General features: G+C 42.3%; 1 protein-coding gene across 2 annotated transcripts in view; it reads right to left on the bottom strand.

Annotated features, from left to right (window-relative positions):
• Window positions 1-1,003: 1,003 nt before the first annotated feature.
• LOC139748024 (TWiK family of potassium channels protein 18-like) overlaps window positions 1,004-19,395 on the bottom strand; it is a 113,093-nt gene continuing 94,701 nt past the window's right edge. For both annotated transcript variants that reach the window (XM_071660566.1, XM_071660567.1), the window contains 3 exons: window positions 7,648-7,744; window positions 3,084-3,266; window positions 1,004-1,791 (listed from right to left, as the gene is read on the bottom strand). In XM_071660566.1, coding sequence (XP_071516667.1) covers window positions 1,564-1,791; window positions 3,084-3,266; window positions 7,648-7,744 — 508 coding nt within the window. In that variant the 3' untranslated portion in view covers window positions 1,004-1,563. The remainder of the gene's footprint in view (window positions 1,792-3,083; window positions 3,267-7,647; window positions 7,745-19,395) is intronic.

Below are 19,395 nucleotides of genomic sequence, written 5' to 3' on the forward strand. Positions count from 1 at the left end.
CAAGCGTGGGTGACATATTTACGTAGGACACAGTAGAATCCGATGTGTAAAAAAGCAGAATATTTTCTACCTTCGTCGCAGACATAACTGGTTCCAGACGCCGTCCATAACTGGTCTGGAGAGGCAAGTTGTCCCCGCCCGTCAGCCTGGAAGGTGGTGTCCAGCACCTAAGGTTTCCAGGAAGGATAATGATGGATGTGTTTACCTCAAGACTCGGGCGAGTGATGACGAGTCCAGTTGGCTGTTGATGAGTTGGAAGTTTGGTAATGTTCATTAGCGACTGGATGTTGTTATCAGCCCTCTGGTTATCTCTTATCTACCCTGACATATGACATGAAAGTAATGTGGTTGAATGCGATAGGAAGGCGTGAGGAAGCAGGGGAGAGTGAGAGAAGAAAGTGGAAATAAACATGGATACAAAGATACTATGAAAGACGAACAATATGTTAAACTCATCTTAGTTTGAACAGAGACTGACCTGTCTAGTTTGTTTCTCATCATCTGCTCATTGTTTATTCATATAAATGTTATGGTTATGAAACATGTAGATAGTATGGTGGTAGACCAGTCACATAGTCTTGCGTACATAGGATCAAAAACCTATTGTCTAGTAATCTGTATGAACACAAATCCAATCACACAGATTGTACCATCATCAAGATTTGCATACGTGATATGGAAATTAGTCATACTCGTAGATACGTGTATGAGTGAAATATAAATTATGTCTCGCAATCTTCTTTTCTCTCCCTCACCTTACTGTCAATTGTGTGTGATACTCGTCCACAACAGGCAGGGGAATATGGAGTGAGGTTGCCTGCTCATATCTCTGGAAAACATTACATCTGGAAACATTTCTTATTATTCAGTTAGATAAATGTTTTCTATAAATTTATCATATTCAATTACATGAATATGAAATGTGTCCTAATTCTTAATCATTCTAATTTTTCATTTCCACAAAATTAGAGCAAATTTTCTAAGGTTATTAAGACAACATGGATACATCAACTCGTCAAGAATATTAGAAAAGAATCTGTGACAACTTGTTGCTATAAACATAATTGTTCTCATAGTGTCATCACTGATGATTTCAACCATATGTTCATCATCATGTTCTGTTCATAGTGATTCATCACAGTCTTTGAGACACATGCACTGACGTGTAAGAAAAAACAGAACTGTGAAAAGTTTTTCAGCTCTTGACACTAAGCTGATTGTGAGGGTGGTACTCTCCACACTGGCATATGCCATTCCGCCGATATTTGTAAAGAACTGTTGTGCTAAGTTTTCTCTGCCTTCAAGGATGAGGGTTGACATCTGAGTATTCCTTGACATAGTTTAAAAAGTCTAATTACGTGAAACCACTAATTAAGAGGTCATTCTCACGGTCACAGCAACACCGGCCTGTATTCAAGCGATCATCTTCATCCAGGGAAATTATCCTGATCAAGCAGGGAGCGTTCTCCTCTCTGATGCGAGAGAATACTCCCGTATCTACTGTAGACCTTCCAGTCATCGTCATCGACCTCCCCAGTCATCAGGACTTGAGAGAGTCAGTCATCATACAGTGATTCTTGGAAGACCTTCTATGTCCTCTGGTCCGGCCTTCTTCCTCAGACAGCCCAGGTTCCTCCAGAAAGCCTTTAGGTTCTCGATGGTCTCCTCCTGCATCAGGCTGAAGCACATGGCGACCAGGGCGCTGCCCACCAGCAGGTACACCGTACAGATGATCTGCTGTGACTCCACTTCCTCTTCGTTGTTCTGGCCAGCCACGGTTCGTCCAGGCACCTGAGGTACACATTAAGACGATAAGTAAACGGATCAGATCTCTCCTGAGGCAGTCAAAACTAACTTGAGTTGAGAATATAGAACTACAGCAAGACATATACATGATATTTCTATAACTGACATGACAAAACGTATCATGTACTGTCTTAATGCAAGAATTCCTTGTATCAAAATCATCATTTGATGTGTATGAATATCATCAATAAGTCCAATAAACATCTAGAGGTGTATATTTATTACTAATCTTGTCCCTCAAGCTTACTAGGTTATTTCTAGATATTTAAGCCACCATTAAACACTATATTATGCATTTACGTTTGTTAGATACCACAAAATGTAGACATGCTATGTATCATGTAGCTACAGGTGCCTGACCTCCAACTTCAACACCAGTTCATCATGAGTAATGAAAGGTTTGAACCCTCAAGGAAAGTGAGAAATGAAGTGGCAGGATGAGAGCTGGGTGGTGTAACATCCTGTGTAAAGAAGAGGAAGTTTTGCAACCTTGAAAGTTGTGTTTGTATACAAGCGCTGCATCCTGGGTGTAGGAGTCGGGGTGTATTTGTAAGGGGCGGAGTGTCTGTGGGTGTGTTTGGCCCAGCATCCTGGGTGTAGGAGTCGGGGTGTATTTGTAAGGGGCGGAGTGTCTGCGGGTGTGTTTGGCCCAGCATCCTGGGTGTAGGAGTCGGGGTGTATTTGTAAGGGGCGGAGTGTCTGTGGGTGTGTTTGGCCCAGCATCCTGGGTGTAGGAGTCGGGGTGTATTTGTAAGGGGCGGAGTGTCTGTGGGTGTGTTTGGCCCATGTGGAGAAAAGGAGTTCATGCGATTGTTTTTCTTGGGCCAGAGTCATAGTCTGGTGTGAAGGATGTAAATTTACGTAAAGATGAGGTGGTAATGTAAGGCTGGACATGTAGATGATGTAGCGTCTCATGACTGAAGACACGAGCGAGCGGAGATGACTGACTGTGAGGCCGGTGACTGACGACCGTCTTTAAGTCATCTTGATGACTCGTGACTAATGTGGAAGACTGGTAAGACTTAACGATGGTCAGAATGGATTATGAAAACATGAACAACTGGAAGATGGTGTAGCCAGTCCTGTGGTCTGGTCATAACATACGTAGCAATGTTTGGAAGAGTATTATTAAGTAAACAAACATGTCCTTCAACATTTTCATGAATTACTTCAAAGACATCTAATTATGGTTAAGGCTTTCTACAATGGCGAGTTAATCAGCATATCATATGACCCGTGAGTCACATGATGGGTTAAAGTACTGGCACAAATCTTACCAAGTCTCCGAAGCCAACAGTGCTGAGGGAGATGTAGGCGAAATAGCAGGCGTCCAAGAGCGACCATCTCTCCCACTGTGAGAAGATGAGCCCACCACACACCACGTAAACAGTGATGAGGAGAAGGCAGTAGGTGATGGGCACAGTACGGCGTGACTGCTTTACCTCCGTCCTGCCCTGATGCTGCGCATACACAGACAAGGTCAGCTCTCGAGAACAACACAGACACACACACACACACACACACAGACACACACACACACACACACACACACATACACACACACACAGGGTGACCCTTGACATAGCTGTAGTAGGGAAGTGCAAGGTGATTATTGGGGTCCTAATGTATACCATGATCTACCCATCATACATACTGTAATGTATAGCATGATCTACCTATCATACATACAATATCTTATCTTATCAGATAACAGTTACGAGTGGAGAATTAGATTATTACTTAACTAACTTTCGTGATGTTTAACTTCACACTAACATCCTGATGTATCATGTTTACATTGTCTTCAGACATGTAGTGTATAGACCGACTCCCTGAGGCCACACAGACCAGATCAGAGGATGTGATCTGTGTTGTATTTCCTCACTTCGGATTCTCGTGAGAGTAAAGGAAAGATATTCGTGAATAAACCAAAGGAAAATAAAGAAGTTACATACAACAGGATCTTACCTGTTAACACAACTTTAAGATCCAGACTTCTGAACCCAAGTCTTCGCTGATCTTTCTGTCGCTTATTTCGAAATTCTTCTTTGCCCTATTAAGGTCTGATCATTTGCTCCTGACTGACTGCTACTTATGACCTTATGTATTCATGATTGATGACCTTATATTGTGTGTAGGCTACACGCACACCTCCCTAACAACATGTTCATCAGTTGGTCATAAGACTTCTCCTGTGTTCTCTGTTTCCAAGTTTCTCTCTTTCTTCTACCTAGTATAGGTCGCTTCATATCTTATCTAAGGGCCATAGGGATTGGTTCTGCTAGACCTCCCACTCTACATACTTGTATTTACGGTCAATAGGAGTAACGTAGGATATACAGGTCAGTCCTGGTGACCTACCCTATATGGTACCCTCCTCTGGACCAATCCACCCTCAGCACATTCACTGTGGTTGAATTTCATCACTCACGTATAACACCAACATTGGAGTGTGTGTTTAGGTTCCCTTGTAAGTTGATGCAGTCCTCCTGGATCACTTCCCTCATGACCTTAGCATCATCCACAATTATATCCGGGTTCGAATCCACTTCTGATAAGTTGAATATGTTGATCATGGAGTATGGACGGTGCCAGGCGAACACCTTGCGGTACGCCAACGGTAACTTCATCTCTTTTCGAGTCGGTTCCACTGACATGCGTCCTTCCTGCGCCTTCCTCCGCCTTCCTCCGCCTTCCACTGAGATAATCTCTTATCTCGCACGGAGCCTCCCCGTCTGGCACCACACGGGGAGGGAGTTCTACTGTCGTAGGCCCACATCTCTTCACCCCCCCTCTCTACTATCATGCAAACAACGTCTTAAACGTGTATGTGTGTGTGTGTGTGTGTGTGTGTGTGTGTGTGTGTGTGTGTGTGTGTGTGTGTGTGTGTGTGTGTGTGAATACCTACTCATATCTGCCTAACCTTCAGACCACAATGATGGTCCATCCTTGTCTTGGTAACACACACACCTTCCCCACACATGCTGGTCTCACCTGCAATTTGCGTGTGTTGATTATTCTGTTTATCCTGAGATGTTTTCTTATATCGCTTCTCTCTGTTTCCTGATGAAGTTCCCATTTGTTTCCTTCAGTCTTCACAGAACTACATCACTGACAAGTCTATCCTTGAATTACTTCGTCTCTCTACAAATTTTGTAAGTCAAAACGACCCCCAGCTCTATCTCGCTTTCCAGGTAAGGTAACGGTATTGTATTTCCAACAGAAAAGTAACAGTAACTCAATTCCAACAGACATGTAACAGTAAATAACCGAGGAGGGAGAATCTGTAAATATAACCACAAACAATAAACAAAACAACATCAAGGTCAGATGAGAATTGGTATAAATCAATTTTGTGGATGAAGTAACAATGAGACGATCCACGTGACGTGTGAATGTGATCATACATGAAGAAGGGTTTGGAATGAGATTGTATGACTGGGGTTTAGTAGCCTATGTAGCGCTGTTAAGCAAGAACCTTGCGGTAGTGGAATCTATAAGTTCGCGTTTATTGAAATTATCTTGACGGTAATTCATAAATGATGGAGCAAAATGAATATATTTTAAGCTCGCTTTTACTTGACTGTCTTCAAAAGTTCCTGTTTTGATGGTGGAGCATAATGTTTATATAGAGAAAGTTCGCTAATTGGTAGAAGTTTGTAGACATGGCCACACTAGAACGTATTTATCCTCGCTAAAGTCGTGTTTCTTATTTTCGAGGAGTTGATATAAAGAGACGTTGACATCACCAAAATTCAATCCAGTGGAAGATGGTACAATGATGTCTTACTGTTGTATATATATATATATATATACCTCCTCTGTCGCTGACGCAGAGCCTTGGTGGCTCCGGGTGGAAGATGAAGTAGAAATGATGATAAACGAGAGAGACTATGAGGTGTGCTCACTACACTAGCATGTGTTCTGGTGTGGGATGTGGAAGGCCTTCCTCTGGAAGCCACAGTGCCTCGCCACCAGCCTGCCGCCAGTGTTACCATTCGTCCAGCACTCAGGATCTGTGTGTGTGTGTGTGTGTGTGTGTGTGTGTGTGTGTGTGTGTGTGTGTGTGTGTGTGTACGTGTTTCTCCAGCACGAGGGAGTGAGATGCACACTCGTGCGGCCCCAACTCACAAACCTTCTTTACTGTAACATAACTTTGTAAACTTTTTGCTTTTTTCCACTTTTGTGTATTGTCCACAATCATCTTTCCCCTCAGTCAATCTCTCTTTTTACTCGTCCACTGCAAACCTACGTACTTGTTCTTCAGATCTTTATTAACAAGTTTCGTGCTTCATTTCATGTTATGTCCTCTGGTTGTTCTATGTCTACAACTTTCGGAGAACAGTTCACTGTTCTCCATCATCAGGTTATCCTAAACACTTTGAAGTTGTGAGCAGGTCACCACTTACTCTTCTCTCTTCTATTCTTTCCTTGTAATTCAGTTCTTTCAATTGTGGTATTATCTTTGTGACGTTCCTCTGCAATTTATTGACAGTTTAAGACAACTGTTCCACCTGGCGTGATCATATGATGACTGACAATGATGTCTGTTATGATGACTGACACTGACATCTGTTATGATGACTGGCACTGACATCTGTTATGATGACTGACACTGACATCTGTTATGATGACTGACACTGACATCTGTTATGATGACTGACACTGACGTCTGTTATGATGACTGGCACTGACATCTGTTATAATGACTGACACTGACATCTGTTATGATGACTGACACTGACGTCTGTTATGATGACTGGCACTGACATCTGTTATGATGACTGGTACTGACATCTGTTATGATGACTGACACTGACATTTATTATGATGACTGGCACTGACATCTGTTATGATGACTGACACTGACGTCTGTTATGATGACTGGCACTGACATCTGTTATGATGACTGACACTGACATTTATTATGATGACTGGCACTGACATCTATTATGATGGCTGGCACTGACATCTGTTATGATGACTGACACTGACATCTGTTATGATGACTAGCACTGACATCTGTTATGACGACTGACACTGACATCTGTTATGATGACTGGCACTGACATCTGTTATGATGACTGACACTGACATCTATTATGACGACTGACACTGACATCTGTTATGATGACTGACATTGACATCTGTTATGATGACTGTTACTTACATCTGTTGCTATAACCAGTCCACCTGTCATGTTGACCCACTATGGCACCACCTGCCTACCATACTCCACCTGTCATGTTGTGATGACTGGCACTGACATCTGTTATGATGACTGACATTGACATCTGTTATGATGACTGGTACTGACATCTGTTATGATGACTGACACTGACATCTGTTATGATGACTGGTACTGACATCTGTTATGATGACTGGCGCTGACATCTGTTATGATGGCTGGCACTGACATCTGTTATGATGACTGGTACTGACATCTGTTATGATGACTGATACTGACATCTGTTATGATGACTGGTACTGACATCTGTTATGATGACTGGCACTGACATCTGTTATGATGACTGGCGCTGACATCTGTTATGATGACTGGTACTGACATCTGTTATGATGACTGGCGCTGACATCTGTTATGATGACTGGCACTGACATCTGTTGCTATAACCAGTCCACCTGTCATATTGACCCACTATGGCACCACCTGTCTACCATACTCCAGCTGTCATGTTGACCCATCGTAGCACCAGCTGTCTACCATACTCCACCTGTCATGTTGACCCACCGTAGCACCACCTGTCTACCATACTCCACCTGTCATGTTGACCTAACGTGGCACCACCTGTCTACCATACTCCACCTGTCATGTTGACCTACCGTGGCACCAGCTGTCTGCTCGTTGGACCTGGTCGAGGTGACTGGTCGGATGGTGCCACTAGCGCTGCGATAGTACCCAAGGGAGCCGATGTCGCACCTGATCAGGGAGATACGGAGGGACACGCAGGTCAATAAGGCAAGTGTGAGGGAAGTGTGTGGCTCTCAGGGAGCGTCTGTTGGAGAAATCAACACCAAGGTTTATGTTGTTGTTGTGTTTATGTTAGCTGAAAAGGCATGGATATCTGAGGCCCTAAACAAGGCCATGTCATTAACGTTATATATAATGTTATCAACCAAACCTTAAGAGTGGATGAACAGCTGGGTTGACTGTGGACCGACTGCCTCAAACAGGATTCGAACCTATGAACTAACCGCTACATCGCGGAAGACAGTGGTGAGAATACCATTCGTTAAAAGGTTTACAAATGGTATTTTGCATTATTTTCATTCTCTTTAAGGAAGAAAGAGAAAGGATCGGAAACACCAACAGTTGGCCGCCAGGATCTTCCAAGAGCGTTTATGGTAGTATAAAGGATAAGAAACATCGCGTAACAGAGTTGAACAAACAAACAAATGCCTCAGGAGAGACTGACTATAATCTCTGTATCTCCAGACACGCAAGTATTGTCTGTCGTAAACTTAAAGAATTCACCAACTCAACTTCTAAACATGTCCGTCGTATTTATCTTAACTACTCTTACTGGGTAGACATTCCAGAGGTGAACTATCATGAAAAATGCTTTGTTTACGAGTTTATACATCCAGTGCAAATAGGTTCACGTTGATGAAGCTATAGGCAACAGGTTAATCTCAAGATTGTCTAAGCCTTTGGGTAATTTTGAGTACTTGTATCAAAGGAATTTTTGATCTATTGTTCTGAGCTGAGTAAGTTTAAGTCGGCTGACTTGCTCTCATACGATTTGTCTCTCACTCTAGGTATGATCCTGGCACATTCTTTCTTCTGTCTGTCGAATAGATTGACCACAACTGAGCACAGCAATGAAGGTGAGAACACATCAGCAATCACAAGGAGTTAACATTAATTTCCCAGGCTTGACCTCGAGAGCTTCGTCCATGATGCGTACATCTGTTTAAGCCATTTGTATTCCTTCTGTGCATTACTTACTGAAGTAAGTCTCTCTTGTCTAGTACTTTACCTCCGCTTGTGCTACGGGTTAGCACTTATGGATACCTATGAGTCCAGTGTATTAGTTTGTTTACGTCGGTTCGTACCTGGAGACAGTCGAATTCTGTTGTCACTTTTCGTTCCAGGTTGGTGGCATCTACGAATTATGATATCGTCAACATTGCCCATCATCCGTCTCATGAGAAGGCATGAGAAATTGAACAGATCCTAGAAATGATCCCTGTAGCACGCCACTTGTCACGTAACCAACTTACTGGTGACGACCAGTTCTTTTGCTGGCAGTTTTGGATGTGGGACTTTACCGAAAGACTTCTGAAAATCTACATAAATGACGTCACCTGCTTTACATCTATCATACATGTTGATTATATCATAATCAAGTATTTCTATGATTCGTTAAATGATTTGCGATCTTGTTTCGAAAGCTAACATTCGTAAGTCTGCTAGAACAAGGCTATTATGGCTAAGCGGAGGCATTAATTTCTTCTTTTCATTTCTGTGTTATGTTGGTCAGTCTTCCAATCCTGTACAGCCTGTAATCATTATCGTTATCATTACGTTTCATGATATCATCATTACCAAGGACAACACATGAAGAAAGAAATGATAGAGTAAGAGAGAGTTGTCGTTGTAAGAAAGTGTATGTTTGAGACAGCTGGAAAGTGTGTGCTAAAATATCATGGCCAAATGTCAAAGAAAAAAGCACACAAGAAACTCAGAAACCATCTTCCAACATAGTAAAATAGATTATACAAATTTTCATAAAAGAATAAAGAGCTCATTTATGATATGATGAATAAACTGCTGAAAATAGAAAGGAAACATTGAAGAATTTTATACTTATGCTAGAAGCAAGGAAGCTGCTACTGAACCAGTCAACCGGTCCATTCATAATGGATATCTTTGTTTATCATGGAAAAGACGTCTCATGGTCCAGATCCTGTCCCACTCCTAGTCGAGGAGAGCATTTTGCAACACATTAACCCACACACTCAAGATATACCGTCAGCAGTTAGTGGAAGAAAATGAATTAGATCAAATTTGCTGAAATGTTTTGGTAAACAAGAACAATAAAAGAAGCTTTTAGACAAGATAGTTAAGTCTTCCAGTGCCATTTTCAGTAAGTCACTTGCTACACTACAGTGGTCTACGTACAGGACTGGAAGACTGCCAGTGTAACACTGATATTCTTCAACTGTTGTATGAGACGACCAGGACATCATCACAATATTGGCCTGACGTCAGTCGTTGGTAAACACGTGGAAATATCCTTCGAGCCAAGATCTGGATGACCAACATTCCATGAACGATTTTTGGGATGAATTTCCACGAAATCGTTTATGTCTGACAAATGTGTTTGTTTTCATGACGTAAACAATATGTGTGATGAAAGTGAAGAGTTGAGTTGATGTCATTTACTTAGATTCTTAAAACGCATTCGATAAAATCCCACATCAAAGATTACCAGCAAAAGTTGAATTACGTCATATTGAAGGTAGTTTACTTCGGCAGTAAGAACATCGGTGTACTGGACGTAAACCAAAGCAGTAATTCACAGTCAAACCTCAGAATGGTTCGACGTAACAAGTGGGGTGCCACAGGGATCAGTGTTGGGACCGGTTCTCTTTTCATACATGTATACCATTGACACAGATGGTAGACTACCTTGTAAACAATCCAGTTTTGCGGATGAAACTAAGCTGGGAAATACAGCTACAAACTGTAGACGTTGATACATTGATAGACTGAGCTTAAGCTTATGGATAACAGATGAAATGAATCATCGATAGATGCAAAGTTTATATACCAGCAGCGAAAATGAAAAGACCAGCTACATTATGAAACCTTTTAAGTTATGAAACGTAATGAATTCTGATACACCAAAAGCCAAGTCAAAGTAGCACAAAAGAAGAAAATCTAAGCCATGTTAGGGACGGCGTTTGTGTTAACTTTTCGTCTGCTAAATGTAAAAATAACACAGACAGAACAGAAGCCAATCTGGAAGACGATGCGTGGAATGAGAGAGAAATTCTATAACAACAATCCAGATGATCTCAAATCATGTAACTAAAGAAACAAGAGTTTATGATGTGGTTTGATACAGGTGTTCAGAATTAAACCAAAGTTTTGATGATCTAAATCTAAGGCTTAGAAGTGTATAGGTTCACTAGTAGTGATGGAGACAACAAATTCGTGAGCAGCTGTTTGACTTGGACTGAGAAAAGGTAATATTTCTCCAGTAGAAGTGTTAACATTTGGTATGAAGCTCCAGTAGTAGAGGAAGTGAGAAAAATCTTCAAGTTTACGTCCGACACTTTGCGCCTCCCTAGATGTAAAGACAACAGTGAAATCTCTTGTGGTCAAGTGTTTACATTCCTTGTTTATGATCTGTCTACAGTCACACTGGCGGCTTTGACAGAATCCTATGGTCTTCTGCTTTCTGCCCTCTCACGTGTGTCTTTAAATGATAGTAGACAATAAAGATTATAACAGTCATAATGATGGACAGATGGACAGACAAATGTATATATATAACGGGTTGGCTTCGAACCCTGGTTAGGGCGCTTGGCCACAACGGTGTTAATGACATAGCAATGTACGAACAATGGTACCATAATACGTATAAGAATATGATATATGTACAATGTATAGAAAACATCTAAAATAGCAATAGAGTGTTTACCAAAACATATACCAATACATTGCTAATCTATAATTCGCTAATTATCGAATATATTAAAAAAGATTTGAAGTAGGGAAGATGAATTCTAAAAACTTAGCTGTAGGAACCTGACACATATGATGCTGATATTATGCTAGAAGAAAGTGATACCATAAACTGATGTGTGAGCAGACAGAAGGAACATAGAACAGATGAACATTTGTTCAAGATAATTCAAGATGGATACATGTGGTCCTGTGGTACACTGGGGGTGTTAATGGCAGGTGAGGGTGGGTACATGTGGTCGTGTGGTACACTGGGGGTGTTGATGACAGGTGAGGGTGGGTACATGTGGTCCTGTGGTACACTAGGGGTGTTGATGACAGGTGAGGGTAGGTACATGTGGTCGTGTGGTACACTGGGGGTGTTGATGACAGGTGAGGGTGGGTACATGTGGTCGTGTGGTACAGTAATATACGTAATTACAGAAGATACAGCACAACCCGTCTCCCAAATGCACACCAGCACAAGTGAATAGATCGAGACTACTCCCCTGCTGCTAAAGGTCATATCTTCGTGCATTTCTCATCCCATTATCATCCTTCTGGCTCATCCACAATGTTATTTCCCATACATTAACAATGACGACATATTTCTCAAATATTTCTCTCCATAACACACCATAATTCTACCGTCAACCTACGGTGAAGATAACCTTTCCTTCATGAATTCAAAACGAGTAGATAAGATGAACCCCAAAGTATAAATGTATAAAAAGAATTATAGAAAGTTTATGTGAGGTTAGACCGTGTCAGTATGGACCATGGATCACACGCCGGCACCACAACCCCCCACACTGGCTGCCGGGCGATGATCTGCTGTTGTTGATATGCAAATCACATCACATCCAACACACTTGATGGACCTGATGGAGGAGGAGCATCTCAGGTCCAGGTCTGACCTGCACGACATGTGAAGGTCCGACCTGGGTTGATGACAACACCATAAATGATATGTTAAGAAGTCGTTTAGGGTGAGAGTCTGCCACATTCTCGGTCTGAGAGCGCCAGTGTGTGTGTGTGTGTGTCGTCTACCACACTGTGGTGAGCACACCTCCCCTTCTGTGGTACAGGTGACCAAAGTACCTTGCGCTATGTTGGCAAAGAAATTGCTTAAAGTTGTTAAGAAGGATTTCTCTAAAATGATTCATAAACACAACTTCAGCAGCTGTTGGCTGGCTCATACCCTCACATATACAGATTAAAATCTATTTCTTGTTTAATAATTGCGTACATGAATGTATCGTGTTGTTTGTTTATGATAACCATTCACTATGCAGAAACACCATGACACATTCATTCATTATACCCTCACATATACAGATTAAAATCTATTTCTTGTTTAATATTTGCGTACATGAATGTATCGTGTTGTTTGTTTATGATAACCATTCACTATGCAGAAACACCATGACACATTCATTCATTATACAATGAATATCCTGTGTGATGAAGGTTACCATTTGCATGATATTCTGTGAGATGGTGAGAAGTCAAATACTGTGTCTCAATGAATATTTATCTTAAGGATCAAGTTAACACACTACATCACTCTACCGCTTGGCATACGTTCTCTGATTTCTACGACAAAAGCGTAAACAAAGAGGGAAAAAAATTGTTTTTGCTCTGGCACATGAGAGAGGAAAGTTTATTCTGATGATATGATAAAAATTCTGGTGTAATATCATTTGATGATCAACACTGCAATGTATGTGTTGTGGTCAGTGATCTCATCAACACCACAATATATCTTCTACAAGTAAATGTTCTTCTGCTCCAACTGCAAAGATTTTGAGTTTATTTATTTCGTACCTATTTGTGTAAACATTGCTAAGTTCAAAAAACATTCATACTTGATATTCAGTGTCGTGTAAACCAGGTTGTTTTAGTAATTCAGGGTCTACGTGGGAGTGTAGAAAGAGATGTGGCATATTATTCTATGTCCCTGGATCACTGAAGTCACACATATGTGAGGAATCGCACTGTAGTGAGTTTGAAGACTAAGTGTGGGATGGCCCACCCACTCACATAGACACACATACATGACAAAAGAGGCCACATTCGCTCACACTCAGTCTCTAGCTGTCATATGTAATGAACTGACATCACAGGTCCTTATCCACATCCAGGCCCCACAGACCTTTCCGTGGTTTACCCCAGACGCATCACATGCCCTGGTTCAGTCTATTGACAGCATGTCGACTCCTGTATACCACGTCGTTCCGGCTCACTCTATTCCTAGCATGCCTCTCACCCTCCTGTATGTTCAGCCCCGATCGCTCAAAACTTTTTCAGTTCATCCTTCCATCTCCAATTTCGTTTCTCGCTTCTCTTTGTTCCCTCTACCTCTGACACATATATCCTCTTTGTCAATATTTCCATCACTCATTCTCTCCGCATGTCCAAGCCACTTCAACACACCCTTTTCTGCATTCTCAACCACACTCTTTTTATTTCCACACATCTCTTTTACCTTTTCATTACTTACTCGATCAAACCACATCACACCACATATTGTCCTCAAACATTTCATTTCCAACACATTTCCAACACATCCAACCTCCTCTGTGCAACCCTATACATAGCCCATGTCTCGCAACCATAAAAAATTGTTGGAACTACTATTTCTTCAAACATACCCATTTTGCTCTCCGAGATAACGTTCTCTCCTTCCAAACATTCTTCATCGCTCCCAGAACCTTCGCCCCTCCTCCACCCTGTGACTTAACTCCACTTCCATGGTTCCATTCGCTACTAAGTCCACTCCCAAATATCTGAAACTCTTCACTTCCTCCAATTCCTCTACATTCAAACTTACATACCTACTAACTTGTCCCTCAACCCTACTAAACCTAATAACTTTCCTCTTATTCACATTTACTCTAAATTTTTTCCTTTCACACACTTTTCCAAACTCAGTCGCCAACCTCTGCAGTTTCTCACACAAATCAGCCTTCAGAGCTGTATCATCAGCGAACAACTGACTCACTTTCCAAGCCCTCTCATTCGCAACAGACTGCATACTCGTCCCTCTCTCCAAAACTTCCCAGGCCCTCTCATCCCCAACAGAGTGCATACTCGCCCCTCTCTCCAAAACTCTAGCACTTACCTCCCTAACCACCCCATCCATGAGCAAACTAAACAAACATGGGGATATCACACCCCTGTCGCAGACCGACCATCACTGGGAACCAATCACTCTCCTCTCTTCCTATTCGTACATTCCTTACATCTTTGGTAAAAACTTTTCACGGTTTCTAGCAACTTACCTCCCATACCAAATATTCTTAATACCTTCCACAAAGCATCTTTATCCACCCTATCATATGCCTTCTCCAGATCCATAAATGCTACATAAAAATCCATCTGTTTTTCTAAGTATTTCTCACACACATTCTTAAAAGCAAACACCTGATCCACACATCCTCAACCAATTCTGAAACCACACTGCTCTTCCCCAATCTGATGCTCTGTACATGCCTTCACCCTCTCAATCAATACCCTCCCATATAATTTCCCAGGAACACTCAACAAACTTATACCTCTCTAATTTGAACACTCACCTTTATCCCCTTTGCCTTTGTACAATGGCACGATTCCACTGCAATACCATCCAACCCCGCCTCCTTACCGGATTTCATCTTCCGCAAAGCTTTCACTACCTCTTCTCTCACTTCCACTTCGCACACCACCCCAACCAAAACACCCTACATCTGCCACTCTATCATCAAAATACATTCAACAAACCTTTAAAATACTCACTCCATCTCCTTCTCACTTCATCACTACCTGTTATTATTTCCCCCTTCCCCCCTCCACCGATGTTCCCATTTGATCTCCTGTCTTACGCACGTTATTTACCCCCTTCCAATACATCTTTTAATTTCCCTAAAATTCATTGATACTCTCTCACCCCAACTTTCATTCGCCCTCTTTTTCAACCCTTGCACCTTCCTCTTGACCTCCTACCGCTTTCTTTTATACATTTCCCAGTCATGTGCACTCCTTCCTTGCAAGTATCGTCCAATCGCCTCTTTTTTCTTTCACTGACAACTTTACTTCTTCATCCCACCACTCACTACCCTTTCTAAACTGGTCACCTCCCACTTTTCTCATGCTACATGCATCTTCCCTAAAGAGAAACCCTTTGGGGTGGATGAACAGCTGGGTTGACTGTAGACCAACTGCCGTAACCAGGATTCGAACCAATTGCCTCGACCCTGGGCGGCTCGTGAATGCGTCACGGTCGGGAACGCTAACCGCTACACCACGGAGGTCCACATTTTCCTGAGTACAGATTTGTGTAGACGAGATGCAGTCAGAGTTGAGGAGCGCTACACCTTGACCACTGTAGCACGGATGACCATGCGTAAATAATCGGCGGAAGTCGGAGTTTTGGTCATGACAACACAATGACACTTCCTAGTGGGTGCAGGTGTTGTTTGCAGTGGTGGTGATGGTGTCAGGTAATCCGTTTTGTTTTCTAAGCATCATCACAGTTGCCAGGAACTATCCTAAAAGTAACGTGTCACCTCAGTATTATTCGTCCACACTGTCTCACTGTCTTTGGTCTTACCTCGTCTGTCACACTGCGTTACCAGTTGTAATCACCTTTTCTTCTAGCGTTACTGTCCCAAGGTGCATTTTCATCCACTATTACAAATTAAAGTACTTGATCACGTTCATCCAGGTACATTTTCATCCACTTGATCACCTGATGTTACTACTAACAACACAACAAATGAACTATCTCTCTCTACTGTTTTATGACCAGAGTCTTCCAGGCTCTGTTTACCTCCCTAAACAATCTTGTTGACCAGCCTCACTTTTCACTGTCCCTCACCACACTCACTGCCAGTGGCACACATGACTCCCTTTCCTCTTTCCAGCTGGAGGGTCGTGTAGCCGAGGATTGAGTGAGGGAGGCGTGGCCTTACCTCTTCCCGGCATAGAGCTGATCATGTTCATGTGGTGCAGCTGTGCAGCAGATGAACGCAGGGGTTTTTCTCTTCGTCATTGTCAAAGATGTCAGTCACTGTCATACCATTCTGAGACCAGGAACTGAATGAGATACGATAAGAGCTAAAGATATTAAGACATGAGGACCAGTGATGAAGGAGGAGGAGGAAGAAGAGGAAGAGGAGGTGGAGGAGGAGGAGGAGAAAATAATGTATGATCTAAGAAGTCTCAATAAGACAGAAAATCTACAGTTTCGAAAAGGAAAGTTATGTTTGTCAGATAAAGATATATGAAAGTGTAGAATTTTCAGGTCTGGTGTTGTAAAAAAAGGAATAAGACTTTATAACGCACCATCTTTAGTCTTCCAGTGGCCACTCAATATTCATAAGACACAATGTCTTACGAAATCTTATGTCTCTGTCATGGCGGAGTCACACAGGACCAGAACCCGAAGCAATATCTGCAGAAGAGGGAAAGAAGATCTACCACTGCGGCCCACAGGAATGAAGTCTTACTGAGACTTGACAAGCAGGATTACTTTGGTCTCAGACTCCGTCCAGTATGTATGTAGTGAGCCAGAACCACCCCAGATCTGAGAGCAGTATACAAAGAGTCAGTTCCTGGTACATTCTGACCAACTGGATTGGAAAGAAGATTCTCCGACGTCATATACCAGACTGCAACGCCACACCTTCACAAGAACTATGAGGATACCACAGGATACGATCGTAGGATTCCATTAACTCCCTCAGAGAACATGACCAAACATTAACACCACAGCAAAGGATCTCACAGGAGGACCATCCCTTAAGAAAGCCAATGTGGTCATCGGACAACATGGGCGATATTTAGGATGCATAAGATAAATAAAGAAGGGAGAAAGATTCGAAGATTTTTCAAGAAAGCGAACAAACAAAGGTTCCACGATAATGGAAGGGTTACAACGGTTGTGAAAAGGGGAGAAGCTGTGCCAATGTAAGTTTCCAAGAAGGAAAAGTTCTGGTATGAGAACGAAGCAAAACAGACGAGGAAACGCACGGACGCGTCCAGAAGAACATGGTTTCTGAACACAAGGTTGAATGACAACTTGGCCATACACCTTGCTTCTGTCCTGGGAAGACGTGTTGGTCAGAGCAGAAGAAAAAGATAATAAAGTGGAGGCGTAGGATCAGTAAGACGTGCCTTAAAGGAGGATGAAGGACTGCTAGAACCACTGAAGTAATACCACTGACACCACACTAGAAGGTACACTGGATGGTGAGGAATGTTGACGTACTTCCTTTGAATAAAAGACTCGCTTCGCCCTACGGATAACATAACTACAATTACATCAGGCGGGGATGAAAGCTAAACTCAAATTAAAGGGAAAAAAAAAAGTCTTTTCAGGCCTGATATGCTTGACCGAATGGCTTCATTGGGGCGCGAGACTAGATAGCCTTGGAGGAGAAGGGGATATACGCCTCCACTCTCACAACAATAACCTCTGCTTTACCTTCAGTAGAGACAGAAGCAACACTAGAGGAGGGGCGACAATGTGTCAAGTGAAGATCAGAAAAGGAATTCTCGTAAGTTGGTCTTGTGAGCCTATGATAGTGATTGGAAGGTGAAGACACTGTGTTCCTACTATAGCACATATGATTGGAAGGGGAAGACACTGTGTTCCTACTATAGCACATATGATTGGAAGGAGAAGACACTGTGTTCTTACTATAGCACAGATGATTGGAAGGGGAAGACACTGTGTTCTTACTATAGCACATATGATTGGAAGGGGAAGACTCTGTCTTCCTACTATAGCACATATGATTGGAAGGGGAAGACACCTGTGTTCTTACTATAGCACATATGATTGGAAGGGGAAGACTCTGTCTTCCTACTATAGCACATATGATTGGAAGGGGAAGACACTGTGTTCCTACTATAGCACATATGATTGGAAGGGGAAGACACTGTGTTCCTACTATAGCACATATGATTGGAAGGGGAAGACACTGTGTTCCTACTATAGCACATATGATTGGAAGGGGAAGACACTGTGTTCCTACTATAGCACATATGATTGGAAGGGGAAGACACTGTGTTCCTACTATAGCACATATGATTGGAAGGGGAAAACACTGTGTTCCTACTATAGCACATATGATTGGAAGGGGAAGACACTCTGTTCCTACTATAGCACATATGATTGGAAGGGGAAGACACTGTGTTCCTACTATAGCACATATGATTGGAAGGGGAAGACACTGTGTTCCTACTATAGCACATATGATTGGAAGGGGAAGACACTGTGTTCCTACTATAGCACAGATCATTGGAAGGGGAAGACACTGTTCCTACTATAACACAGATGATTGGAAGGGGAAGACACTGTGTTCCTACTATAGCACAGATGATTGGAAGGGGAAGACACTGTTCCTACTATAGCACATATGATTGGAAGGGGAAGACACTGTTCCTACTATAGCACATATGATTGGAAGGGGAAGACTCTGTGTTCTTACTATAGCACATATGATTGGAAGGGGAAGACACTGTGTTCCTACTATAGCACATATGATTGGAAGGGGAAGACACTGTGTTCCTACTATAGCACATATGATTAGAAGGGGAAGACACTGTGTTCCTACTATAGCACAGATGATTGGAAGGGGAAGACACTGTTCCTACTATAACACAGATGATTGGAAGGGGAAGACACTGTGTTCCTACTAAAGCACAGATGATTGGAAGGGGAAGACACTGTGTTCCTACTATAGCGCAGATGATTGGAAGGGGAAGACACTGTGTTCCTACTATAGCACAGATGATTGGAAGGGGAAGACACTGTGTTCCTACTATAGCACATATGATTGGAAGGGGAAGACACTGTGTTCCTACTATAGCACAGATGATTGGAAGGGGAAGACACTGTGTTCCTACTA

This window comes from Panulirus ornatus, chromosome 72, assembly GCF_036320965.1.
Source record: "Panulirus ornatus isolate Po-2019 chromosome 72, ASM3632096v1, whole genome shotgun sequence".
In the NCBI taxonomy this organism is placed as follows: domain Eukaryota; kingdom Metazoa; phylum Arthropoda; class Malacostraca; order Decapoda; family Palinuridae; genus Panulirus; species Panulirus ornatus.